The sequence below is a fragment of the Platichthys flesus genome, chromosome 2 (assembly GCF_949316205.1).
Source record: "Platichthys flesus chromosome 2, fPlaFle2.1, whole genome shotgun sequence".
In the NCBI taxonomy this organism is placed as follows: domain Eukaryota; kingdom Metazoa; phylum Chordata; class Actinopteri; order Pleuronectiformes; family Pleuronectidae; genus Platichthys; species Platichthys flesus.
In genome coordinates this window covers 28,194,102-28,221,946 of record NC_084946.1, presented here as the reverse complement: position 1 = coordinate 28,221,946, position 27,845 = coordinate 28,194,102, and the positions used below count along the sequence as shown (strand labels likewise).

The window sequence follows — 27,845 nt, the reverse complement described above, 5'->3', positions numbered from 1 at the left end:
TATTTCATGAGCAAAGTTACAATACGCAGTTTGAATTTAACACACGCACACACAGTCATACCCAGATTAATGTGATTTCCTGTAACTGCCGAGGAGGAGGAGCCAGTGTCAGACTCGTTCTAACTACAGGAAGCAGACGGAGGAGGAGAAGTCTGAGGCTGGTGAGTGTTCAGCTACATTTATATTATTTACAGAGGTGGGAAGTAACGAAGTACAAATTTCAGTACTTTCTACTTCTTATATTCTCAAAACTGACTCGTTACTTGAGCAGCGGAGGTTGGTGCACTCTCTCTCGCTCGCTCGCTCTCTCGCGTGCCCTCTGCCTCGGGAGACGCGGAGGCCCCACTGCGTGTTTGCCGTCGGGGAGGGGGGGAGGGGGGGGGGGGGGGTGGGCAGCGCGATGCCCTACGGAGGTTGGTCGGGCTCATAGATGGTCGGGCTGCATTGGTCGACCGGGGTCGAGTGGGCTTTTCCGGAAATGATCCCTCCCTTAGGTCCACCTGCAGAATCTTTGTTACGAGTTTTACTTCCTGTATAGTCCAGTTTGATCGTCTTCTCGGCGCTCCGTCAGGGGCGTGACCGACTCCGGGGATCTCCCTAAACCATCCAATAGGGAGTAGCTACGTGTGTACAAAGGGCAGGAACTTAATCAACACCAGCATATTCGTCATCCATTTATTCCCTTTAGAATGATCCAGGTGCTCCTGCAGGAGCTCGGTTCACTCTTTATTATTCTGTCTGAAATGTGGCAGCAGATCTACACTGTGTCCAGAGAGTTTTCTCATAGCACAGTGTAGGTTGTTAACAAAAGATAAACTATACTATTAGTGTGCCTAGAACTTGTTTCCTTTAGCTGAGTTATCATAAGGGGCTTTGTGTATCACTCCTGCTCCTGATTAGAAAGTGAAAGGTCCATGTTTAGTGATATTTACAGAATTGTGTAGTGGTTATACTTTGGTCTATTAGTGTTCTTAGGCCCTTGTTTATTCTGTTGTGTTGGTTCTTTGTTGTCCCTGAAGTTCAGATGCACTAGTCCATTACTTTTTGAACCTCAGCATCTGGGGCTCAAAATGTGTAAAATTATACAGTATATGTATATTTCTGTTTTTCAGTCAGTTGAAATAAAACCTGAAGAGAACAGTTTTGGCTTGTTTTGTGTCTGTATAGTCTATAAAAAGCACTTTGCATTTTTTTTTTTTTTTTGTACTTTTACTTTTGATACTTAAGTACATTTAATATGAGCGACTTTGAAGATTTTGACTCAAGTCTTTTTCTTACAGGTGACTTTAACTTTTACCTGAATCACTTTCAGGTAAGATATCTGTACTTTTACTCAAGTGTGGCTTTCAAGTACTTCATACACCACAGATTATTAATTATTATTATTATCTGTAAAATATATTTCATGAGTTCAGTTACATTATATTAATGTTAATATTATATACAAATAAAATTGTATTGATTGATTGATTGTTCTAACTACATCTACAAGTACTATCTACTTGTTTCTATAATAATGAACAGAAACTTTGTTTATATTATTTATTAATAATTATTGTCTCTAAAAGATATTTCATGAGTTAAATTACAATACGCAGTTTGAATTTTTACACAAACACACAGACTGTCACACACACACACACACACACAAACACACACACACATACACACAGTCACACAGTCAGTTATATAAACAGTCTATGAGTCACACCCAGAGTCATGTGATTTCCAGTAACTTCAGAGAGGGGGAGGAGCCTCCAGTGAAAGTGAAAGTGTTCAGACTCGTTCTAACTTCAAGGAGCAGACGGAGGAGACGTGAAGTCTGAGGCTGGTGAGTGATCAGCTACATTTATATTATTCATTCATATTATTTTAGTGTCACAGACTCTGGGTCAGTTTTCTACACGTGGACTTGAGAGAAAAGAAGATTCAGTATGATCTTCTGTTAGTCAATCAACAGTTTGACTCGACGCTGTGATTGGCTGAGTCCAACACATTAAACCTACAACTGTCTCAGGTTACCGTGACAACAGGGACACAGTGTAGGAGCGTTTGTTCTATTTGAAGAAACACTGAGTTTACTACCTGGTTCATTGTGTGTGTTTGAGCTCACAATGTTTTCCTCTCAGACTGAAGATGAGTGGTTATGAGGAGGAAGAGGACAGAGCAGAGTCTCCAGGGTCCAGCTGTCTGTCTCTGAAGAGTGACTGGTCCAGACATGAGCCTCCATTCTTCAGTAATGAACCTGGACCCTCACACACAGAGTAAGAGACCTGCTACAAACATGTGAAGCTCCAAACTGAATCCTCAGAGAAGGAACCAGTGAATGATGTGTTCTGAATAAAAACATGTTTGTGTTTGCAGAGGTCAGGACCACAGACTGAGAGCAGAGTCTCCAGGGTCCAGCTGTCTGTCTCTGAAGAGTGACTGGTCCAGACATGAGCCTCCATTCTTCAGTAATGAACCTGGACCCTCACACACAGAGTAAGAGACCTGCTACAAACATGTGAAGCTCCAAACTGAATCCTCAGAGAAGGAACCAGTGAATGATGTGTTCTGAATAAAAACATGTTTGTGTTTGCAGAGGTCAGGACCACAGACTGAGAGCAGAGTCTCCAGGGTCCAGCTGTCTGTCTCTGAAGAGTGACTGGTCCAGACATGAGCCTCCATTCTTCAGTAATGAACCTGGACCCTCACACACAAAGTAAGAGACAGTTTCTACTGGGACCTGCTCTGAAGAGGATCTAGTTTCCTCTAGTGTGGCCCCTGCATTAGGACACAGCTTCATTGAAGTTGGTGACTAATCTCTCAGAATCACTCAAAGAGCTCAGACCTCCACCAAGAACCAACACGCTCCTTATGAAACCACTTTGAAATCCACTAGAGACTCATTTTGATTTGGATCTGCACCAAATTCCACACACTGGTAAACATCAGTCCTCTGAGCATGTCTGTGAAAGAGGACCCCCCCCCCCCTCTGGTTCACAGACCACAGCCTTCCATCCAGTTCACTGGTAATCGGTTGTTTTTTATAATCCCACTAACGAACCAACCAACACACAAACATACTGGGTGAAAACAAAACCTCCTTGACAGAAGTAATGACAACCTGTGACTGTGACATGTGAGTTATCAGGAAATGTCTTCACAGGAAGAGGAAGAGGAGTCATGTTTCTGAGGAGGAGCAGTCGTCCTGCTGTGCTTCGTGTCAGGACGTCCTGAAGGATCCGGTCTCCACCAGCTGTGGACACTGGTTCTGCAGACAGTGCATCACCTCATACTGGGACCAGTCTGGCTCTTCAGGAGACTCCTCCTGTCCCCAGTGTGGAAAAAGATCCAGAACAGGAGCTGGAGGTCAGACAGCCGGTCAGAGCAGCACTGTACATGTGTCTGCTGATGTCTTCACTTCTGACAACAGCACATGTGGTTTTATTTTGTTCCTTCATACAGCATCAACATTTAACATCGTTAGAAAAGCACAAAGTTAAAAAGCTTTTATTTTCTGTAGTTTTTCTGTATCTGATGAAAACAATCAGCAGATTCTCAGATTCTCTGTCTCTCACATTGTTTCTTGTCTTTCAGCAGATCGTGGTCTGCAGGAGGTTGTAGATGAACATAAGCTCAGTCTGTGGAGGAGATGTGAACATGTGACTGAAGGAAGTGATGAAACAGGAAGTAGAACCCTCCTCAACAGGATCTACACTGAGCTCTACATCACAGAGGGACAGAGTGAAGAGGTTAATACTCAACATGAGGTGAGGCAGCTTGAGACGGCTTCCAAGATGAAGATCCTCCAGGACACTCCCATCAAGGTCCACGACATCTTTAAAGCCTCCACTGACCAGCAGAGCAGCATCAGAGTCGTCCTGACCAACGGCGTCGCTGGCGTTGGAAAAACCTTCTCGGTGCAGAAGTTCACTCTGGACTGGGCAGAGGGTTTAGAGAACCAGGATGTGGGTCTGCTGGCTGTGCTTTCGTTCAGGGAGCTGAACCTGGTGAAGGACCAGCAGCACAGTCTTCTCACGCTGCTCCATGTTTTCCATCCAGCGTTACAGAAGCTCACTGCAGAGACGCTCGCTGTCTGTAAACCTTTGTTCATCTTTGACGGCCTGGATGAAAGCAGACCTTCTCTGGACTTCACCCACAGGGAGCTTGTGTCTGAGGTCACACAGAGGTCATCAGTCAACGTGCTGCTGACAAACCTCATCCGGGGGAATCTGCTTCCCTCGGCTCTCGTCTGGATAACCTCCAGACCTGCGGCGGCCAATCAGATCCCTCCTGCATGTGTTGACAGGGTCACAGAAGTACGAGGCTTCACTGACGCCCAGAAGGAGGAGTACTTCAGGAGGAGATTCAGTGATGAAGAGCTGTGTAGCAGAATCATCTCACACATCAAGACGTCCAGGAGCCTCCACATCATGTGTCAAATCCCTGTCTTCTGCTGGATCAGTGCTACAGTTCTGGAGCACATGTTGACCACAGACCAGAGAGGAGAGCTGCCCAAGACCCTGACTGACCTGTACTCACACTTCCTGCTGGTTCAGACAAAGAGAAAAAACAACAAGTACGGTGAGGGACATGAGACGACTCCACAGCAGCTGACGAGGGCTGACAGGGACGTTCTCCTGAAGCTGGGGAGGCTGGCACTTAAACATCTGGAGGAAGGAAACATCATGTTCTACCAAGAAGACCTGGAGCGGTGTGGTCTTAATGTCACAGAGGCCTCGGTGTACTCAGGAGTTTGTACTGAGATCTTCAGAAGAGAGTGTGTGATCTTCAAGAAATCAGTCTACTGCTTTATTCATCTGAGCGTTCAGGAGTTCCTGGCTGCTGTCTACATGTTCCACTGTTACACCAAGAGGAACACAGAAGAACTCAACAACTTCTTGGGAACATATAAGAACACAGACAGTATCTTCTCCCTGAATGACCTCCTGAAGAGAATAATGAAGAAATCCCTCACCAGTACAAATGGTCATCTGGACCTGTTTGTTCGCTTCCTTCACGGCCTCAGTCTGGAGTCCAACCAGAGAGTCTTAGGAGGCCTGCTGGGTCGGACAGAGAACAATCCAGAGATCCTCCAGAGAGTCATCAACAACCTGAAGAAGATGAAGAGTGATGACATTTCTCCTGACAGAAGCATCAACATCTTCCACTGTCTGACTGAGATGAACGACCACTCAGTTCATCAGCAGATGATACAGTTCCTGACGTCAGAGAACAAATCAAAGGAGAAACTCTCTGAGATTCACTGCTCAGCTCTGGCCTACATGCTGCAGATGTCAGAGGAGGTACTGGATGAGCTGGACCTGAAGAAGTTCAACACATCATACGAGGGTCAACAGAGACTGATCCCAGCTGTGAGGAACTGCAGGAAGGCTCTGTGAGTCCAGACATGATCAATAACATGTTCAATCAGTGGAGATGAGTTGTTCTTCAAATACACTCAGTGTTAAATGATCCTCATTGTTTTGGGCAGCATGGTGTTGCAGTGGTCAACACTGTTAGTACAGCCTTTCTGTGAGGAGGAGGTTCTCCTGGTGTCTGCAGGGTTTTCTCTCGGTTCTCCAGCTTGTGTGTGCTTGTGTGTGTGTGTGTAGCTAACACAGTGTGAGAATACGATCACTGAATAAGTGTTTTGGATGAGAATCACTGACGGTTCCTTTAAACTGAAATATGAAATAAAGTTTATTCTTCTTTCTTGTCAAACTACTAATAAGTTCCTCTGTTAGTCTGAATGAATGATTGTACCAAATCTGAAAGGATTCTCTCAAGGCATTTTCAACAAAAGTGGATTTACCAGGGCTGCTCACGTTTTGTATGAATGTTGTGTTTTCTGATTTAATTCTCACAATTTTGATATTTTCTTTAATTACAGACTCGGTGGTTGTGTACTCTCAGAGACTCACTGTGAAGTCGTGGCCTCAGCTCTGAAGTCAGACCAATCACATCTGAGAGAACTGGATCTGAGTCACAACATTCTGCGGGACTCAGGAGTGAAGCTGCTGTGTTCTGGACTGGAGAGTCCAAACTGTCGACTGGAGACTCTGAGGTCCTTAAATCCTTCTTCACTTTTCAGACTTTCTTTCTTATTGGGTCAATATTTATTTAAATTGTCTCAGTTCTGCTCTGCTCACTGTCCCTCAGTCATCTGTCCCTCACCCAGCCTGTCAGTCACGTCCACCTCATCAACTCCATTCACCTGCACTCACCTGCTCCTGATCACTAAGAATGTGTCAGTAAATATAGTATATATAACATGTGGACTGAGGCCGAGCACTCGTCCTCCTCAGGTTTTCAAAATAAGACTGTGAGCGGCTCCGTCACTGACCGCCAGCGGTCTTCACACACACGCTATCACTATCTAACCATCATCTAATCTGTTTATCTGTGGGGCTACTGAGGGTGCACACGCATCAGCTCCGCATCTGGCTTACACACACACACACACACAGTCACTTACCAGCAGTTAGAGACGGCTCAGTGGATCAGCGCGCCGTCAGCCTAAAGCTGGGCAGAACAAACCGGACACAACTTCCTGTTTGGTTAAAAAGCTTCAGTTTTTTTTTTTTTTTAAAGATGATTAATAAGAGTTGTACTGGTTGATACCATTTGGATTAGGGTTAGGGTTAGTCATGTGATTTGTTTAAAGATGATTTATTTGGTGACATGTAAAGAGGTCATTGTAAACCCTTAATTTTTGTTCCAGATAAGAGATACGATAAGATAAGATACATTTATTAATCCCACACACATGCACAGACACACTGTGGTGCAAATGGGGGGAAATTTTTCCTCTGCTGGTGAACACAGGAGGACACACAGAGCAGTGGGCAGCCATGCACGGCGCCCAGGGAGCAGATATTGGGGGAGTAAGATGCCTTGCTCAGGGGCATTTATACAGTTGGGGTAGGGAGAGTCCTCTTGGACTTTTTTGGACAGATCCAGGTGTTGTCAATCCAGGTATGTTTTTTTGGTTGTCACTCCGTGGAGTCGAACCAGAGACCATCCAGCCTGATTTTCTGCCCATAGTCCAATTTTTCTCTCACTAGTCCACCGCCTCTCCCAAGCACTAGTTAACTAGTAAATGGGCAGCTCAAAGCCCTTGAGGGGGAGTCTGAATGCAGTTACAGAGAAGGTAACATCAGAGCTCAAGAGAGCATGGGACAAGAGGTTTTCCTGTCAATTTGTTTTAAAAGTATTTTGTTTTTGAGTATTTTTGTAAATGTCCACGAGAGCACCTTGGAGAGCCGGCTGAAAATAAATTGGAAACAACATTTTTTGACTACGCCTGTGTTTTCACACTCTTTTGAACTCTTAAGAGAGACCCCGTCACAAAGACACATTCTTATTGAAACACGTTGGACAGTTGATAAGAATTGAAACAAACAGGAAGTGACTGTCAGGAGCCATCCCTACTTTAAACAGTGTTTAATTACACAAACCTGCTCAGTGACCAACACACAGAGAAGAAGCTGATGAATGAAACAATGGTAACATGTCTGATCTGATATTTATCTTCAGGTCATAGACTGGACTGAGGTCAGCAGCATGTTGAGAGTCTGTGTTGACATGATGACGATCCACAACAACAGGAGGACACATTCTAATATTCATATTTCTTTATCCAGGTTGGAGAACTGCAGTCTGTCAGAGATCAGCTGTTCTTCTCTGGCTTCAGCTCTGAGGTCAAACCCGTCTCATCTGAGAGAACTGGATCTGAGAGGAAACAACCTGCAGGACTCAGGAGTGAAGGAGCTGTGTGGATTTCTACAGAGTCCAACCTGTGGACTGGAGACTCTGAGGTCAGATATCATGTTTTAATGTTAAAGGTTCAGTGTGTTGAATGTAGTGACATCTAGTGGTGAAGTGCCGTCTTGCAGATGATCCTTTGACCTGAATCCTCCACACTGGAGCTTTAAGGTCAAAGGTCAGAACATGTGTTCCTAACAGTGAACACTGATACTGAGCTGAGAGATGTTAGTAGAATAAGCGCTGAGGACCGAGTCAGGCTCAATGTGACTGAAGTTTTACTGACAGAGAAACAATCCAATGCTGGACAATGTGTACATGTAATGTTTCTGTGGAAGCCAACCAGGACTTGTCCCGGTGGTCCTGTGGACTGACCACATGACAGCGTGCTCGGTGGTGTTCTGGGACTGGACTCAGGGTCCAGAGTCCAAGTTGATTACATTTGATTCCTTTTATTTTTAAAATAAAAGGAATCAAGTGTTTCTTCCACTTTGGGTTCATTTCCAACATGAAACCCTTCCTCTGGTTTCAGGACTTACACAGGGTTGTCCATGCCTTTATCTCTTCACCACTAGATCTCTGTCCCGCCCTGTACTGACGTGTTCCTCAGGCTCCCTGCACCACTTTCAACTGGTCCAACTGCTGCTCAGATCATCTCCACTTCAAGAAAACATGATCATAGAACTGCTCGCCCTTTCACACATCAACTGTGGAACATGTTCTGACAAGTGGGTCCGACATTTTCTGGAGCTGAAGCAGCAGCAGGAGATTGTCCGGGTCCGACTCGTTCACAGCAACAGGAACATGTGGGAACATTCAGATGAGGGGCGGAGCCAAAACACATATCTCGATGATAACCATGGTTACGTTAAGTTAGGTTAAGTTACAGGTTCACTGTGAAGGAGTTAGTGACGTCTCCAGGTGTCGTACATGTGAACGTAGTCCACTTGTTCACGTGTACGACTCCTGAACATGTCCAGCTAGATATTTAGAGACATCTAGTGGTGAAGTTACATATTACAAACAACTGAGCCCCGAGGACACAAGGACTTTCAATCTGTTTTCAGTCAGGAACTCTGTAAAATAGTGTCTGCATATTTTCTGGACTTTGACTTTCACATATGAAGAACGTGCAGAGCAGCAGGAGGCGGAGCCTGTAGAGCAGCAGGAGGCGGGACATGACGTATAAATCCTGCTGTGGAAAGATCAGTGTTGTTGTTTACAGCTCATCCACACCGGCCTCGGCCCTCATCACCAATAGCTCTGGAATCTCCTTGTGTTTCAAAGTTGACGTCTTAGTCTTCTACGTGTACGGCTCCTCTTCTTCATCCTGAGATATTTGTGTTCTTCCAGTTTCACGTCTGTAACGTGTTTGTGTCCTCAACACGTCCACTCGCTCTCTGTGAATCCTCTGGACATTCACCTGCTCTATTCTCACATGGACTCACTCAGAAACTTTATTAGAAGGCTGCAGGAAAAGTTCCTGAAAATGTCCAGAACAACTTGACTCAGACTTCAGGTCTGAAAACAGAGACAGTGATGTTTAGTCAAAGTCCTTTATTTTCACACATGAACTCAGTTTAATTTACAGTTAAGTTTTATTCTTTATCCAGGTTGTATAACTGAACCTGGATATATAAATATTCATATTTCTTTATCCAGGTTGGAGGGCTGCAGACTGACAGAGATCAGCTGTTCTTCTCTGGCTTCAGCTCTGAGTTCAAACCCCTCTCATCTGAGAGAACTGGATCTGAGTAACAACAACCTGCAGGACTCAGGAGTGAAGGAGCTGTGTGGTTTTCTACAGAGTCCAACCTGTCGACTGGAGACCCTGAGGTCAGTTCACTGACTGACTTTTGTAGATCTCAGATCTATAAAACAGCATTTATCTCATTGAATTCTAATTTAACATAATTCCTCATCATACATAACATGAATCTATTCCTTAATTAATCTGTGACATTTTAATTATTCAGCTACTTGTTAAAACACTGAGTTTAGTTCTGGATTTCCTAAACTGATCTGCAGGACAGAGACCGGGCCCAAATTATCTATTTGTACTGAATCAGGACTTGTTTTTAGTCCAACATGTCTGATTTCATATTTATCTTCCATGTTATGAGTCTGTACTCACATGAATGTGTGTCTGTTCTTTTCACACATGAACTCAGTTTAATTTACAGTTAAGTTTTATTCTTTATCCAGGTTGATGAGCTGCAGTCTGTCAGAGATCAGCTGTTCTTCTCTGGCTTCAGCTCTGAGGTCAAACCCCTCACATCTGAGAGAACTGGATCTGAGTGAAAACAACCTGCAGGACTCAGGAGTGAAGGAGCTGTGTGGTTTTCTACAGAGTTTGACCTGTCGACTGGAGACTCTGAGGTCAGTTCACTGACTGACTTTTGTAGATCTCATATCTATAAAACAGCATTTATACACAATTTATCTCATTTAGTTCTAATTAAACATAATTCTTCTTCATACATAACTTGAATCCATTCATTAATTAATCTGTGACATTTTAAATATTCAGCTACTTGTTAAAACACTGAGTTTAGTTCTGGAGTTCCTAAACGGATCTGCAGGACAGAGACCGGGTCCAAATAATCTATTTGTACTGAATCAGGACTCGTTTTTAGTCCAACATTTCTGATTTCATATTTATCTTCCATGTTATGACTCTGTGCTCACATGAATATGTGTCTGTTATTTTCACACATGAACTCAGTTTGATTTACAGTTAAGTTTTATTCTTTATCCAGGTTGAGGAGCTGCAGACTGACAGAGATCAGCTGTTCTTCTCTGGCTTCAGCTCTGAGGTCAAACCCCTCTCATCTGAGAGAACTGGATCTGAGACTAAACAACCTGCAGGACTCAGGAGTGAAGGAGCTGCTTGATCTACAGCAGAGTCCAACCTGTCGACTGAAGACTCTGAGGTCAGTAGATGGTTGGAGTCAGTCCACGCTGCTTTCATCAGTATTTTACTAAACACAGTCAGGATCACAGATCCAGGGTCTGTGCTACCAAGCAGGATTTGTGGTTATCAGGTTAACCTCAGGTTTAGTTTTTCAGTCCTACGAAGCTCGTCCACTTCTTAACGAGATAAATCACCATGGTAACTTCTGCTGAACGGCTAACCTGCTCCAGGTTAAGTTGGAGATCAACCCGTATAGAAGCTCCGCCCACTGACCACAGTGACTCTACACTGTTGTGTAGTGCACACTCTCCTTAAAGGGACGGATAAGGGAAGTTTAAATCAACGTCTGGTTGGTTCAGTTTATCTCTAACTCACCCAGAACATCTTAATCTCTCCAGACTCATCCTGTCCCCAAAAGACCAAATTACCTCCTCAGAGACAGTGTGTGTCCTCAGAGTCAGTGAGTTATTGGTGTCCTCAGAGTCAGTGAGACAGTGTGTGTCCTCAGAGACAGTGAGACAGTGTGTTTCCTCAGAGACAGTGAGACAATGTGTGTCCTTAGAGACAGTGTTTGTCCTCGGAGTCAGTGAGACAGTGTGTGTCTTCAGAGACAGTGAGACAGTGTGTGTCCTCAGAGACAGTGTGTGTCTTCTTCTCTTCCACTCGTCTTGTTAGTAAACAACAGATTCAGATCTTGTGGCCTTGAGTTATTTATCTCGTTCACGTACATTATTATGTCGTGGTCAAGTGATATATTTTTACCAGATGCCACCAGGGGGCGCTGTAACTTACACATTGACATGATCCAGATGTTTTACCAGCTGTTCTTCCTGCATTTAGCAGCTGTGACTGAGTTTCATTTATTCTGGATCATGTGTTTGTTCTCCTGATTTTTATTATAGAACAGTTTGATCCTGGTTGTGAAATATGAGGCTCAGCTGTCAGTAAAACTGTCCATGTCTGTGATTGGTCACACACAGTAGACCCCGCCCCTTTTATGTGCACGATCAGATCTCGATGAGGAAACCCTGAGTTAACTTAACGAGTTGATAACCAGCGTCATGTGACCACTTAGCCTGACTGTGTCTGTCAGGTTCAGTTGAGCTGATCTCAGAAAGATCTCCTGGACATGTTGAAGTGTCTTCATAGTTCAGGCCTCAGTGTTTCCTCAGTGAAGCTGTGAGAGGACAATGAGGACAGACGTCAGGATTGGACAGAGACACAGAGAGACAACAGTCGGCCAATCAGACGAGCCCCAAGCTGCTTGGGATCATGTGACTGAGTTGACGTGAAGACGACAGTTGTTGTTGTTTTCATGTGAACAGGAAGTGAAGCTGGACCACAGCTGACAGCCTCACACGAGGGACAGAGACGGTGTCGTCTTCATCTGATCTGAGACAGTTTGTCCTCTCACTTCATCAGTGAAGAACTGATCTGGTGGATCTTTGTCACAGCTCTGAGATCAGTGGGACTGACGCCTCTCCTCATCAGCATGGTAACCAGGAGCTCTTTATACAGAGCAGAACCTCTGCTGAGGTCCATCTGTCTCCTCTGGTCCCAGTTTGTCAGAAGCAGATGTTCATCAACACACAGTGAAACATGGCTTCACCTGTAACAGCAGTAAATCCACCTCTCAGGTGTCCACTCTGCACTTTGACATGCAGAGGACACACACTGAGCTCTTAGCGTGTTCATTCCAACACGTTAACATGAAGCAGAGAGGAAGCTGCTCCACCTCTGAACTATGGAGGACCATACATGACATAAGTAAAAATAAATAAATAAATAAATGTATAAATAAATACAGAAATAAATAAATAAATGAATAAATAAAAATGGAAATAAATAAATAAATACAGAAATAAATAAATAAATATGTTAATACCAAAAGAAATGTCAAAAGAAATGTCTTAAATATATTTTAACATTTATTTTTTCCCTGATACATTTCCTTTGCATTTGCAGTGTCCTTATGCTAATGAGAAAGGCGGGCCTAACCGCAGTCTCATGCAGGATTGGTCACAGGAGTGTAATGATCCAGCCCTACTACTTCTGCCTTTCAATGCTGGTGTCCAGTAGCTGTTTGCAGCGTTGAGCCAGTTCACACTTAAAATGAACTAGTTCAAGTTCAGAGGGTTAGTTAAGGTTATTTTTTATTGGGATGATTTAGCTGTCAGAAGTCCTGACTGTGAGCGTCACGTCTCGTGTTGTACTGAGCACAATGAGCGAGCCGAGAGGAGGAGGAGGAAACAGAAACTCCAGCTCGGTACAAACCACCTGCCGCCTCTGCTCTGATCATGAAGACGCTGATCTCTGAGCAGATGTGACCAGAGAAACTCTGTGTTTTCACTGTTTCCACTGTTCCACAGAGTCACTAACTGGCTGTTGCACGGTGAAGAGCTCAAGTCTCAGTCACTGCCCGTGTCTCTGAGCGAGTGTGTGACGGAGCGCAGGGGCTGTGTGTGTGTGTAGCTCAGTTGACCAATCCTGCTCGAGACTGAGGTTAGGCCCGCCTTTCTCATTAGCATAAGGACACTGAAATCGAAAAATAAAAGTTGGAATAAATGTGGAAATAAATAAATAAATATGGAAATAAATGCAGAATTAAATAAATCAATGTCTTAAACTTATTTCCACATTTATTTATTTATTTCCACTTTTATTGCAACTTTTATTTATTTCCACATTTATTTATTTCCACATTTCAGTGTCCTTATGCTAATGAGAAAGGCGGGCCTAACCTCAGTCTCGAGCAGGATTGGTCAACTGAGCTACACACACACACACAGCCCCTGCGCTCCGTCACACACTCGCTCAGAGACACGGGCAGTGACTGAGACTTGATCTCTTCACCATGAAACAGCCAGTTAGTGACTCTGTGGAACAGTGGAAACAGTGGAAACACAGAGTTTCTCTGGTCACATCTGCTCAGAGATCAGCGTCTTCATGATCAGAGCAGAGGCTGCAGGTGGTTTGTACCGAGCTGGAGTTTCTGTTTCCTCCTCCTCTCGGCTCGATCATTGTGCTCAGTAGAACAGGAGACGTGACGCTCACAGTCAGGACTACTGACAGCTAAATCATCCCAATAAAATATAACCTTAACTAACCCTCTGAACTTGAACTAGTTCATTTTAAGTGTGAACTGGCTCAACGCTGCAAACAGCTACTGGACACCAGCATTGAAAGGCAGAAGTAGTAGGGCTGGATCATTACACTCCTGTGACCAATCCTGCATGAGACTGCGGTTAGGCCCGCCTTTCTCATTAGCATAAGGACACTGCAAATGCAAAGGAAATGTATCAGGGAAAAAATAAATGTTAAAATATATTTAAGACATTTCTTTTGACATTTCTTTTGGTATTAACATATTTATTTATTTATTTCTGTATTTATTTATTTATTTCCATTTTTATTTATTCATTTATTTATTTATTTCTGTATTTATTTATACATTTATTTATTTTTACTTATGTCATGTATGGTCCTCCATACTGAACAGGACTGAAGTCCGTCCTGCTCTTTCTACTGGATGAGCTGCATCACTGAGTCACAGCTGATGAAGTGAGTCTCTGTGACACTGATGTCTTCTTCTCTCAACAGGTGGAGGTGAGTGTGAAGAGGACAGTGTGTGTGGACGGAGGCTGAGCTGTGTCCTGAGGATCCAGAGGCTGAAGCAGCAGCAGCGTGTGTGTAGTCTCCAATCTACACAACCACTAATCTGCATGTGTTTGTGAGATGAAGCCGGAGCACCTGGAGAAAACACGGGGAGAACATGCAGACTCCACACAGGAAGAGCCCATCTGAACCGGATTCAAACCAGCAACCTTCTTGCCCCGATTGTGTTTATTCACATGAAGAATGTGTTTATTGAAATGACACAACACAAGCAGAATATATAAACCCTCTATAAAGAGTCACATCCAGTGTGTTTAAGTTTGTCTTTATTATTGTCCACCTTTGTCCCTCAGTGTGTCTCCATGTGTGTAGAACCACATTCTGTGTATATGTTTGTTTATGATCTTAAAGTTCCTGGATTCACGTCACAATTTGATTTAGTTCAACACAAAGTTCAACACATTGAAATCACTTTGAGTTTAAAATCTGAGTTTTGTCTTTGACACAAAAGATCAAAACTCTGGACTTAAAAATGGGACGTTTTCATTTCTGCATCAGGTGCAGAGCGGTGGTGGCTTTTCTACTTTTGACCCACAGGTGGCGCTGCAATATAACAGTAGCACATCCCAGTCAAAGCCTTTATATTCAGTCTATGAGTCAAACACATGGATCATTTCCTCTGTGACAAACCAGATGTAACGAGAAGAAAAACATCTCAGAGAGAAAAGTTCTGTTTCTACTTGTCTCTGCTTTAATGCTCAATAAACATCCTTCCACCGACTTCACTGGAATCATGACTCTGCTTTTCTTTCCTCTTCAAACAAACTGGTGGAAACATTTCGTCCTTGGTGCAGGTAAAAGAACAAAATCACCAGTTTGACATAATGGAAACAAGCAGAAGAAAAGTGAATGAGACATTTACAGTATGAAGAAGAGTCTATGAAGAGCAGAGCATCTTTAAACTTAATACGAAATTTCATAGAAAACACAAGGATTCTATACAAACATCCTGGTGCTTTCACTGCAATGCATTGCCTTGTGGTGTGTGCACCATAATTACTAATTCAATTTCAACCAATTGTAAACCAAGTTGTAATTTAAGAAATTAAATGCCAGTGTATTCAGATGCACGTATTTCTGTGTGTTGAAATCTGGTGATACTATGGGTTCCTGTAGCAGGAGGGAAGGTGAAGGACTACACATAATACTCTGATCCCAGTATAGAGATGGAGCAAAGGAGCCAAAGAATGGAAAGACTGGGCTTGTTGTCCCATAATTGAATCTAAAAATAAAGGAAAGAACAGCAGATCACAGTATATACAATTGAGGTGTTGGCAATAGCAATGGCATCACAGTGGACAGAGCTAAACCAGATTAATGAGCATTGGTATCACTACAGTCATTCCACTGCAGAGCGGATACACTGTATGAAACACACCAGACACTATTCAGACGACATCACACACAGAAGTCCGGTTCAAGTGGATCCCAGCTCACTGAGCATCGAGGGCAATGAAATGGACAAAACCATCTTTAAAACAGGAGAGAGTCACAGAGGAAGCTTTCAGTGACATCCAAGCTAAAGCAGGAATTAGAAGCAACATCATGACTGACTGGAAAAACAATGAGGGAGGAAATAGATCATCGATAAGAAATAAAACAAAACGTGGGAGGAATGACAACAATGATTAAAACAGTTGGGAACAAAGAGTCATATCAAGGTGAAGATGAGGACTCACTGGATTAAACACAACAATCATTTAATATCATCCATCAGTGTGAATGTGGCTCAGGGGAAGAAAGTGTGGAGCATCAGAAATATAAAGAGAAAGAGAAAAGCTACAGAAGCAGCTGAGGAAATGTTAAACCTAAAGAAACTGTTCAGTGTTGAGGAAGCAAAATATAAAGTTTGAGTTTTTAAAAGAAACTGGATCAATGAGGAGGATTTAAGTTGAAGGGGATTTTATTTGTCTTCATGTATTTCCGCAGACCAAACACTCCAGCACAGTAGGTGGCGCTAACGCACCTTGAACCTCAGGTGCCACCCTCCATGAAAGAAGAAGAAGATCCCGGAGCAGTGGTCCCACCCACCTGCAGCAGGTGAAGCTCATCACTCAGCTGATTGGAGGATCTCAGGGGGAGGAGCTGCTACACCTCACTACAGCAAACTGCTTAACAGAGACTTTCATTTGAACCAGTTTCACACCTGAAGTGAACTGAACGTGTTTCACACTGACTCACAGATTCCTTCCTGTTCAAAGTCACTTCCTCTGAGTTGGTCACTTAGCTCTTCCTGTTAGCATTAGCATCGATGTGTTGACTCCATTGTTCCAGAGTGTTGTTGCTTTGTCAGCTCATTAACGCAGCTGCTCTAATTCTTCATATCATTATTAATAACCACACTAACGGCTTCATTGTGTTTGTGTTCAGCAGCGATCTGCTAAATACACAGTGTGTAGCTGAACACAGTCAAATACGTGTTTCACTGCTCTGAGCTGCTCGTTAGCATCTTTATTGTTTACATGGATTAGTATCATGACATTTCATCACATTACAGGAACCATGTCATGTGAAATATTAGTATTATATTTATAATGTAATTTTGCAGAGTATTTTGTGTTAGACAATCACACAACAAACCAGTGTTTGTTGTGTGGTTTTAGATGAACATAAGCTCAGTGTGAGGAGTAGATGTGAACATGTGACTGAAGGAAGCGATGAAACAGGAAGTAGAACCCTCCTCAACAGGATCTACACTGAGCTCTACATCACAGAGGGACAGAGTGAAGAGGTTAATACTCAACATGAGGTGAGGCAGCTTGAGACGGCTTCCAAGAAGAAGATCCTCCAGGACACTCCCATCAAGGTCCAGGACATCTTTAAAGCCTCCACTGACCAGCAGAGCAGCATCAGAGTCATCCTGACCAACGGCGTCGCTGGCGTTGGAAAAACCTTCTCGGTGCAGAAGTTCACTCTGGACTGGGCAGAGGGTTTAGAGAACCAGGATGTGGATCTGCTGGCTGTGCTTTCGTTCAGGGAGCTGAACCTGGTGAAGGACCAGCAGCACAGTCTTCTCACGCTGCTCCATGTTTTCCATCCAGCGTTACAGAAGCTCACGGCAGAGACGCTCGCTGTCTGTAAACCTTTGTTCATCTTTGACGGCCTGGATGAGAGCAGACCTTCTCTGGACTTCAACCACAGGAAGCTTGTGTCTGAGGTCACACAGAGGTCATCAGTCAACATGCTGCTGACAAACCTCATCCGGGGGAATCTGCTTCCCTCGGCTCTCGTCTGGATAACCTCCAGACCTGCGGCGGCCAATCAGATCCCTCCTGCATGTGTCGACAGGTTCACAGAAGTACGAGGCTTCACTGAGGCCCAGAAGGAGGAGTACTTCAGGAGGAGATTCAGTGATGAAGAGCTGTGCAGCAGAATCATCTCACACATCAAGACGTCCAGGAGCCTCCACATCATGTGTCAAATCCCAGTCTTCTGCTGGATCAGTGCTACAGTTCTGGAGCACATGTTGACCACAGACCAGAGAGGAGAGCTGCCCAAGACCCTGACTGACCTGTACTCACACTTCCTGCTGGTTCAGACAAAGAGGAAGAACAACAAGTACGGTGAGGGACATGAGACGACTCCACAGCAGCTGACGGAGGCTGACAGGGACGTTCTCCTGAAGCTGGGGAGGCTGGCACTTAAACATCTGGAGGAAGGAAACATCATGTTCTACCAAGAAGACCTGGATCGGTGTGGTCTTAATGTCACAGAGGCCTCGGTGTACTCAGGAGTTTGTACTGAGATCTTCAGAAGAGAGTGTGTGATCTTCCAGAAATCAGTCTACTGCTTTGTTCATCTGAGTGTTCAGGAGTTTCTGGCTGCAGTCTACATGTTCAACTTTTACACGCACAACACAGAAGAACTCAACAGCTTCTTGGGAACCTATGTTGGCACAGACAGTACCTTCTCTCTGGATGACCTCCTGAAGAGAACCATGAAGAAATCCCTCACCAGTACAAATGGTCATCTGGACCTGTTTGTTCGCTTCCTTCACGGCCTCAGTCTGGAGTCCAACCAGAGAGTCTTAGGAGGCCTGCTGGGTCGGACAGAGAACAATCCAGAGATCCTCCAGAGAGTCACAAACAACCTGAAGAAAATGCAGAGTGATGACATTTCTCCTGACAGAAGCATCAACATCTTCCACTGTCTGACTGAGATGAACGACCACTCAGTTCATCAGCAGATGCAACAGTTCCTGACGTCAGAGAACAAATCAAATGAGAATCTCTCTGAGATCCACTGCTCAGCTCTGGCCTACATGCTGCAGATGTCAGAGGAGGTTCTGGATGAGTTGGACCTGAAGACGTTCAACACATCAGACCAGGGTCGACTGAGACTGATCCCAGCTGTGAGGAACTGCAGGAAGGCTCAGTGAGTCCAGACTTGATCAATAACATGTTCAATCAGTGGAGATGAGTCGATCTTCAAATACACTCATGTACATAAGAGAACAACTAGATCAGATGTAGAGAGTGAAATCCAATGTGATCACTGTACTGAAACAGGAAATAAAGTTTATTCTTCTTTCTTGTCAAACTACAGTTCCTACACTGCATTTGTCCTCCACCACCAACCAGTGCAGTGTCCGTTCCTCCAGGTTCCTGACATGTTAACTTCACAATAATGAGGTCACCTCTGACCTTTGACCATTGAAATCTTATCAGTTTCTCTTTGAGTCAAAATGCCCTAAAGACAGACTTGAGATATCATGTTCAAGAGGCCATGAACATGTTATGTGACCTTGACCTTTGACCTTTGACCACTTGCATCTAATGAACTCCTCTGTTATTCTGAAAGAACTCTTGTACCAAATATGAAATGATTCTCTCTAAGTATTTTTAACAAAGAGGGGATTTACCAGGGTGAGGGTCAAATGATCATGTTTTGTATGAATGTTGTGTTTTCTGATTTAATTCTCACAGATTTGATATTTTTCTTTAATTACAGTCTCGGTGGTTGTCGACTCTCAGAGACTCACTGTGAAGTTGTGGCCTCAGCTCTGAAGTCAGACCCCTCACATCTGAGAGAACTGGATCTGAGCTACAATGAGCTGCAGGATTCAGGAGTGAAGTTGCTGTATTCTGGACTGGAGAGTCCAAGCTGTCGACTGGAGACTCTTAGGTCCTTAAATCCTCATTCACTTTTCAGACTTTCTTTCTTTTTGGGTCATTATTTATTCAAGGGGGACATATAATGAAAATTCCACTTGTAGTTCTTCTACACATCAATTTGGGTATCTGGCATGTCTACCGTCCAGAAAACTCTAGAAAAAAAAAAAAACCCTGCGATTTGTTGTAGTTCCTCTATGTCAGAAACGATTTGCTAGGGTTCTTCAAATGGGATTACAGCCGAAAAATACGTCATAGTCTCGCTACATGGCCTTGGACCACCCCCCACCATCATCTCACTGGCTCCGGGGAGAGACGGCCCGGCTCCGTCTCCCCGGCTAGCGTTAGCTCGCGAGCTAATGAACTCCACCCTCTATCCTGGGAGACGGCGCCGAGAAAGCCGGGCCGGTGGAGTGAACTCTCCGGAGCTTCGCAGGCTCAGATAGCCTCCGAAGCTCTGGATAGTCCACCAGAGGAACGGGAGGCTCTGGAGGCGGAGCCCCGCCGACAGCATCCTCGGGCTGCTGCAGCCGGATAAGACACATTCTCATTACAGCTGATAAGTATAGAAACAAACAGGAAGTGAGTGTCAGGAGCCATCCCTACTTTAAACATTGTTTAATACACAAACCTGATCAGTGACCAACACACAGAGAAGAAGCTGATGAATGAAACAATGGTCCAACATGTCTGATCTGATATTTATCTTCAGGTCACAGACTGGACTGAGGTCAGCAGCATGTTGAGAGTCTGTGTTGACATGATGACGATACACAACAACAGGAGGACACATTCTAATATTCATATTTCTTTATCCAGGTTGGTTTACTGCAGTCTGTCAGAGATCAGCTGTTCTTCTCTGGCTTCAGCTCTGAGGTCAAACCCCTCTCATCTGAGAGAACTGGATCTGAGTAACAACACATTGCAGGACTCAGGAGTGAAGGAGCTGTGTGGTTTTCTACAGAGTCCAACCTGTCGACTGGAGACTCTGAGGTCAGTTCACTGACTGACTTTTGTAGATCTCATATCTATAAAACAGCATTTATACACAATTTATGTCTTTTAATTCTAATATAACATAATTCCTCTTCATACATAACTTGAATCCATTCATTAATTAATCTGTGACATTTTAAATATTCAGCTACTTGTTAAACAATAAGTTTAGTTCTGGATATCCTAAACTGATCTGCAGGACAGAGACCGGGTCTAAATAATATATTTGCACTGAATCAGGACTCGTTTTTAGTCCAACATGTCTGATTTCATATTTATCTTCCATGTTATGTGTCTGTGCTGACATGAATATGTGTCTGTTATTTTCACACATGAACTCAGTTTAATTTACAGTTAAGTTTTATTCTTTATCCAGGTTGATTCGCTGAAGTCTGTCAGAGATCAGCTGTTCTTCTCTGGCTTCAGCTATGAGGTCAAACCCCTCTCATCTGAGAGAACTGGATCTGAGTCTGAACAACCTGCAGGACTCAGGAGTGAAGGAGCTGATTGATCTACAGCAGAGTCCAACCTGTCGACTGGAGACTCTGAGGTCAGTAGATTATTGGAGTCAGTCCACGCTGCTTTCAACAGTATTTTACTAAACACAGTCAGTATCACAGATCCAGGGTCTGTGCTACTAAGCAGGATTTGTGGTTATCAGGTTAACTTCAGGTTTAGTTTTTTCAATTCTACGAAGTTCGTCCACTTCTTAACCAGGTAAATCACCATGGTAACTTCTGATGAACGGCTAACCTGCTCCAGGTTAAGTTGGAGATCAACCCGTATAGAAGCTCCGCCCACTGACCACAGTGACTCTACACTGTTGTGTGGTGCACACTCTCCTTAAAGGGACGGATAAGGGAAGTTTAAATCAACGTCTGGTTGGTTCAAGAGATCTCTAACCCACCCAGAACATCTCAATGTCTCCAGACTCATCCTGTCACCAAAACACCAGATGACCTCAGTCAGCTGCCTGGAGTCAGGTCCATGTGTGAGTCCTCAGAGACAGTGTGTGTCCTCAGAGACAGTGACAAGGTGTATGTCCTCAGTGAGACAGTGTGTGTCCTCAGAGTCAGTGAGACAGTGTGTGTCTTCTTCTCTTCCACTTGTCTTGTTAGTAAACAACAGATTCAGATCTCGTGGCCTCAAGTTATTTATCTTGTTCACACGTTATTATGTCGCGGTCACGTAATATATTTTTACCAGATGCCACCAGGGGACGCTGTAACTTACACAAATACACGTTCCAGATGTTTACCAGCTGTTCTTCCTGCATTTAGCAGCTGTGACTGAGTTTCTTTTATTCTGGATCATGTGTTTGTTGTCCTCTGTTTTTTATTGTAGAACAGTTTGATCCTGGTTGTGAAATATGACGCTCTGCTGTCAGTCAAACTGTCCATGTCTGTGATTGGTCATACACAGTTAACCCCGCCCCTTTTATGTGCACGCTCAGATCTTAATGAGGAAAAACCTGAGTTAACTTAACGAGATGCTAAAATCACCGGTCTGTAGTTAAACACTCGCACATACCAACCCTTACTCTATCGTGCTCAGTGATTCTGTGTTCTGTCTGAGCTCAACCTCGTAACTCTATAGCAGCGATGTCTTCTCTCTCTCCCTGTTGCTCCACTGCTCTCTCTTGCTCAGAGTGTCTAATGTTTACCTACTCCTCTGCCTCCCTTGGAGGCAACAGATACCCTCCCAACAACAGATACCTCAGAAACGGCTGAGAATCCTACCCATTACTTAGACAGCTTCTTTCTGATCACCTGTGATCAGTTTACCAAAAATAATCTCAGGTTCTAAACCAACAACCTGTATCTTAGATCCCATTCCTACAAAATTACTTAAAGAAATTCTGCCCCTAATTGATAGTTCGTTACTTAACATTATCAATCTGTCATTATCATCAGGTTATGTACCACAGTCTTTTAAAATAGCTCTCATCAAACCCCTACTCAAAAAACCCACTCTAGACCCAGAGGTTTTAGCCAATTACAGGCCAATATCTAATCTCCCCTTCATGTCTAAAATCTTAGAAAAAGTTGTAGCCAATCAGCTGTGTGAGTTTCTCCAGGAAAATGATATATATGAAGACTTTCAGTCGGGGTTTAGAGCCAATCACAGTACAGAGACAGCCTTGGTAAAAGTCACTAATGACCTTTTAATAGCCTCAGATCAGGGACTTGTGTCTGTCCTCGTTCTGTTAGATCTCAGTGCAGCATTCGACACAATTGACCATCAAATATTATTACAAAGACTCAAACAGTTAATTAACATGAATGGAACCGCCCTTAACTGGTTTAAATCATATTTTTCTGATCGCTCCCAATTAGTGCAAATTAATGATGAGTCATCTGTGCGCACCAAAGTTAACCATGGTGTTCCACAGGGCTCTGTGCTCGGCCCAATTTTATTCTCATTATATATGCTTCCACTAGGAAACATTATCAGGACACACTCTGTAAATTTCCACTGCTTTGCGGAAGACACCCAGTTATACTTATCAATAAAACCTGAACAAAGTAATCAATTAACTAAACTTCGAACATGTCTCAAGGACATAAAAACCTGGATGACCCGCAATTTTCTCTTATTAAACTCAGACAAAACAGAGGTTATAATACTTGGCCCCAAACACCTTAAAGATATATTATCTATTGATATAGCTGCGCTAGACGACATTGCCCTTGCTTCCAATGAAGCAGTCAGGAACTTGGGAGTGATCTTTGATCCTGATTTGTCCTTTAATAGTCACTTAAAACCAATTTCTAGGACCGCTTTTTTCCACCTGCGTAATATCTCAAAACTTAGATATGTCCTTTCACAAAAAGATGCAGAAAAACTAGTCCACGCCTTTGTTACATCGAGACTGGACTATTGTGACTATTGTAATTCACATTATCAGGCTCCAGCAGGAAGTCGTTAAAGACTCTACAGCTTGTCCAAAATGCCGCAGCACGTGTCCTGAAGACAACCAGGACCAGAGACCACATGTCTCCTGTGTTAGCATCGTTAACACTGGCTTCCAGTTAAATCTAGAATAGAATTTAAAATTCTCCTCCTCACCTTCAAGGCCCTTAATAATATAGCGCCTTTATACCTTAAAGAGCTGTTAATACCTAATTAATTAGTACCCACTAGAGCACTCCGCTCCCAGAATTCAAGCCTACTTGTCGTCCCTAAATTCTCTAAAAGTAGAGTAGGAGCCAGAGCTTTTAGCCATCAAGCCCCTCGGCTGTGGAATAATCTCCCACTTTTAGTTCGGGAGGCAGACACCACCTGTTCGTTTAAGAGTAGGCTCAAAACCTTCCTTTTTGATAAAGCTTATAGTTAGAGCTAATTAGTGCGCCAGAACGTAACTTGTTCTATTTTATGACACATGACACACAGAGCTTCTCTTTCCAGCTTCTCCTTCCTCTTTTTCATCCCTATCCCCCTTCCCCGGAATCCCTTTGCTTTATCACCCGCAGATCCAGGGCCTCTGTGGCCGCACCATGGATTGCGGTTTGTGGATCGCGCATCAGAGGTCGCAATGGTGGATCCAGTTTGGCGGACGTGGGCTGATCGTGGTGCTGGTGGCGGACCCTGTGGCATTGGGCACGGGCGGTGGACCAGGACCGCGGTGGTGGCTCGTGATGGGTCCTGGTGGGCGGCGGTGGACGGTGACTGAGGACTGGAGTGGCGTCTGGTCTGGATGGTGGATCGTGGTCTGGATGGTTGCTGACCATGGACTGTGATTGCAGCGGGACTGCTTGGCATGTCTTGTTGGGGTTGTCCTTCGGGATGTCTACCCTCATCAATGCTGCTAGAGACTTTGATTATTGATGATGTTTTCCTACACGTGGCATCTATTGCACTTCTGTCCGTCCTGGGAGAGGGATCCCTCACATGTGGCTCTCTCTGAGGTTTCTACATATTTTTACCTGTTAAAAGGGTTTTTAATAGTTTTTCATGACTCTTGCTGAGGGTTAAGGACAGAGGATGTCACACCCTGTTAAAGCCCTATGAGATGAATTGTAATTTGTGAATATGGGCTATACAAATGAAATTTGATTGATTGATTGATTAACTGTGTCTGTCAGGTTCAGTTGAGTTGATCTCAGAAAGATCTCCTGGACATGTTGAAGTGTCTTCATAGTTCAGGCCTCAGTGTTTCCTCAGTGAAGTTGTGAGAGTATAATGAGGACAGACGTCAGGATTGGACAGAAACACTGAGAGACAACAGTCGACCAATCAGACGAGCCACAAGCTGCTTGAGATCATGTGATTTAGTTGACGTGAAGACGACAGTTGTTGTTGTTTTCATGTGAACAGGAAGTGAAGCTGGACCACAGCTGACAGCCTCACACGAGGGACAGAGACGGTGTCGTCTTCATCTGATCTGAGACAGTTTGTCCTCTCACTTCATCAGTGAAGAACTGATCAGGTGGATCTTTGTCACAGCTCTGAGATCAGTGGGACTGAAGCCTCTCCTCATCAGCATGGTAACCAGGAGCTCTTTATACAGAGCAGAACCTCTGCTGAGGTCCATCTGTCTCCTCTGGTCCCAGTTTGTCAGAAGCAGATGTTCATCAACACACAGTGAAACATGACTTCACCTGTAACAGCAGTAAATCCACCTCTCAGGTGTCCACTCTGCACTTTGACATGCAGAGGACACACACTGAGCTCTTAGCGTGTTCATTCCAACACGTGAACATGAAGCAGAGAGGAAGCTGCTCCACCTGTGAACAGGACTGAAGTCCCTGCTGCTCTTTCTACTGGATGAGCTGCATCACTGACTCACAGCTGATGAAGTGAGTCTCTGTAACACTGATGTCTTCTTCTCTCAACAGATGGAGGTGAGTGTGAAGCTGAGAGTGAAGAGGACAGTGTGTGTGGACGGAGGCTGAGCTGTGTCCTGAGGATCCAGAGGCTGAAGCAGCAGCAGCTTGTGTGTAGTCTCCAATCTACACAACCCCTAATCTGCATGTGTTTGTGAGATGAAGCCGGAGCACCTGGAGAAAACACGGGGAGAACATGCAGACTCCACACAGGAAGACCCCATGTGACCCGGATTCAAACCAGCAACCTTCTTGCCCCGATTGTGTTTATTCACATGAAGAATGTGTTTATTGAAATGACACAACAAAGCAGAATATATAAACCCTCTGTAAAGAGTCACATACAGTGTGTTTAAGTTTGTCTTTATTATTTTCCACCTTTGTCCCTCAGTGTGTCTCCATGTGTGTAGATCCACATTCTGTGTATATGTTTGTTTATGATATTAAAGTTCCTGGATTCACGTCACAAATTGATTTAGTTCAACACAAAGTTCAACACATTGAAATCCCTTTGAGTTTAAAATCAGAGTTTTGTCTTTGATACAAAAGATCAAAACTCTGGACTTAAACCCTGGACTTTTGATTTCTGCATCAGCTGCAGAGCCTTGGTTGCTGGTAATTTCTCAATAGTCAAGGACAAACCAGATTCATTACAATTGTCTTTCTCAAGTTCAATTCACATCTCTAGATGGGCTCACAGTACAAATGACGGGATGGATATTATACAATGAGCAAAGACATAAAGGAGAAACAGCACTTTTATACATATTCAAGCTCCTCCTGAAGAATAATAGAGTTATCGATCAGCCTCTTTGATATATGAAATGGGTGGCCTCTCTGTCTCAGACCCCTGGAGTGACTCAGTGTGTGAAACATCTCAGAGATCCCACGATTCCCCCGTTCCGTGAACCCTTTGTTCGGTGATACTGTGTGTGAGGAAGTCATATAACATCAGTAGCTTGATTGACACCCTGATATCTAAAGGAACTCATTTGTTCATCTTTCTAAACAATGTGATGGATAATTCAAATCTCAGACCCGAGTTGCTGTTGAGTCTTTATAATAATAAGCTCTGCAGAGTTTACACAACAGGCACGGGTGCTCAAAATGGAACAACTGGCCACAAGTTCACAAAAGCCAAAATGTATACAAAGAGGCCTTACATAACACATAATATGAAAAAAGAAGACATGCCAGAACTAATACAAAGAGGTGCTTCATAATAAGAAAAAATATATAAATCCTCCTCTTTGTCTATCTGCTGCAGCAAACTCCCTGTTTGCCAAGGTCACAGGGGATTTCCACAACCTTAGACTTTGGTGAGTGGAATTTTTCGCAACATCTTAGTGTTTCCTTCTATCAATCATTGCCAAAATATAAAAATTGCTATCACATTGCTTTTCTACTTTTGACAAACAGGTGGCGCTGCAGTATAACAGCAGCACATCCCAGTCAAAGCCTTTATATTCAGTCTATGAGTAAAACACATGGATCATTTCCTCTGTGACAAACCAGATGTAACGAGAAGAAAAACATCTCAGAGAGAAAAGTTCTGTTTCTATTTGTCTCTGCTTTAATGCTCAATAAACATCCTTCAACCGACTTCACTGGAATCATGACATGGCTTTTCTTTCCTCTTCAAACCAACAGCATATACAGTTGAGATGTTGGCAATAGCAATGGCATCACAGTGGACAGAGCAAAACCAGTTTAATGAGCATTGGTATCATTACAGTCATCCCACTGCAGAGCAGATACACTGAATGTGGGGAAGAAAGTGTGGAGCATCAGAAATATAAAGAGAAAGAGAAAAGCTACAGAAGCAGCTGAGGAAATGTTAAACCTAAAGAATCTGTTCAGTGTTGAGGAAGCAAAATATAAAGTTTGAGTTTTTAAAAGAAACTGGATCAATGAGGAGGATTTAAGTTGAAGGGTTTTTCATTTGTCTTCATGTATTTACGCAGACCCAACACTCCAGCACAGTAGGTGGCGCTAACGCACCTTGAACCTCAGGTGCCACCCTCCATGAAAGAAGAAGAAGATCCCGGAGCACTGGTCCCACCCACCTGCAGCAGGTGAAGCTCATCACTCAGCTGATTGGAGGAACCCAGGGGGAGGAGCTGCTACACCTCACTACAGCAAACTGCTTAACAGAGACTTTCATTTGAACCAGTTTCACACCTGAAGTGAACTGAACGTGTTTCACACTGACTCACAGATTCCTTCCTGTTCAGAGTCATTTCCTCTGAGTTGGTCACTTAGCTCTTCCTGTTAGCATTAGTATTTATGTGTTGACTCCATTGTTCCAGAGTGTTGTTGCTTTGTCAGCTCATTAACGCAGCTGCTCTAATTATTCATATCATTATTAATAACCACACTAACGGCTTCATTGTGTTTGTGTTCAGCAGCGATCTGCTAAATACACAGTGTGTAGCTGAACACAGTCAAACACGTGTTTCACTGCTCTGAGCTGCTCGTTAGCATCTTTATTGTTTACATGGATTAGTCTCATGACATTTCATCACTTTACAGGAACCATGTCATGTGAAATGTTAGCATTATAATTCAGAA

The 27,845-nt window shown here is 43.7% G+C and overlaps 1 protein-coding gene and 1 pseudogene across 3 annotated transcripts; both read left to right on the top strand.

Annotated features, from left to right (window-relative positions):
* Positions 1 to 107: 107 nt before the first annotated feature.
* On the top strand, positions 108 to 15,062 carry LOC133972285 (NACHT, LRR and PYD domains-containing protein 12-like). Of its 3 annotated transcripts, none has more exons than XM_062409652.1 (14): positions 108 to 161; positions 1,281 to 1,312; positions 1,733 to 1,831; positions 2,130 to 2,264; positions 2,365 to 2,484; positions 2,585 to 2,704; positions 3,152 to 3,354; positions 3,583 to 5,383; positions 5,879 to 6,052; positions 7,632 to 7,805; positions 9,415 to 9,588; positions 9,958 to 10,131; positions 10,512 to 10,685; positions 14,267 to 15,062. In XM_062409652.1, the coding sequence occupies exons 4-14, from the start codon at positions 2,137 to 2,139 to the stop codon at positions 14,274 to 14,276; spliced, it is 3,252 nt and encodes a 1,083-aa protein (XP_062265636.1). In that variant the 5' UTR covers positions 108 to 161; positions 1,281 to 1,312; positions 1,733 to 1,831; positions 2,130 to 2,136; the 3' UTR covers positions 14,277 to 15,062. The 3 variants fall into 3 exon arrangements, with proteins under 3 accessions (XP_062265636.1, XP_062265644.1, XP_062265650.1); XM_062409660.1 differs by having other exon boundaries at positions 112 to 161; positions 3,586 to 5,383; XM_062409666.1 differs by lacking the exon at positions 10,512 to 10,685 and having other exon boundaries at positions 112 to 161.
* A 1,269-nt stretch (positions 15,063 to 16,331) lies between these two features.
* On the top strand, positions 16,332 to 20,996 carry LOC133972173 (NLR family CARD domain-containing protein 3-like; annotated as a pseudogene).
* Positions 20,997 to 27,845: the final 6,849 nt, after the last annotated feature.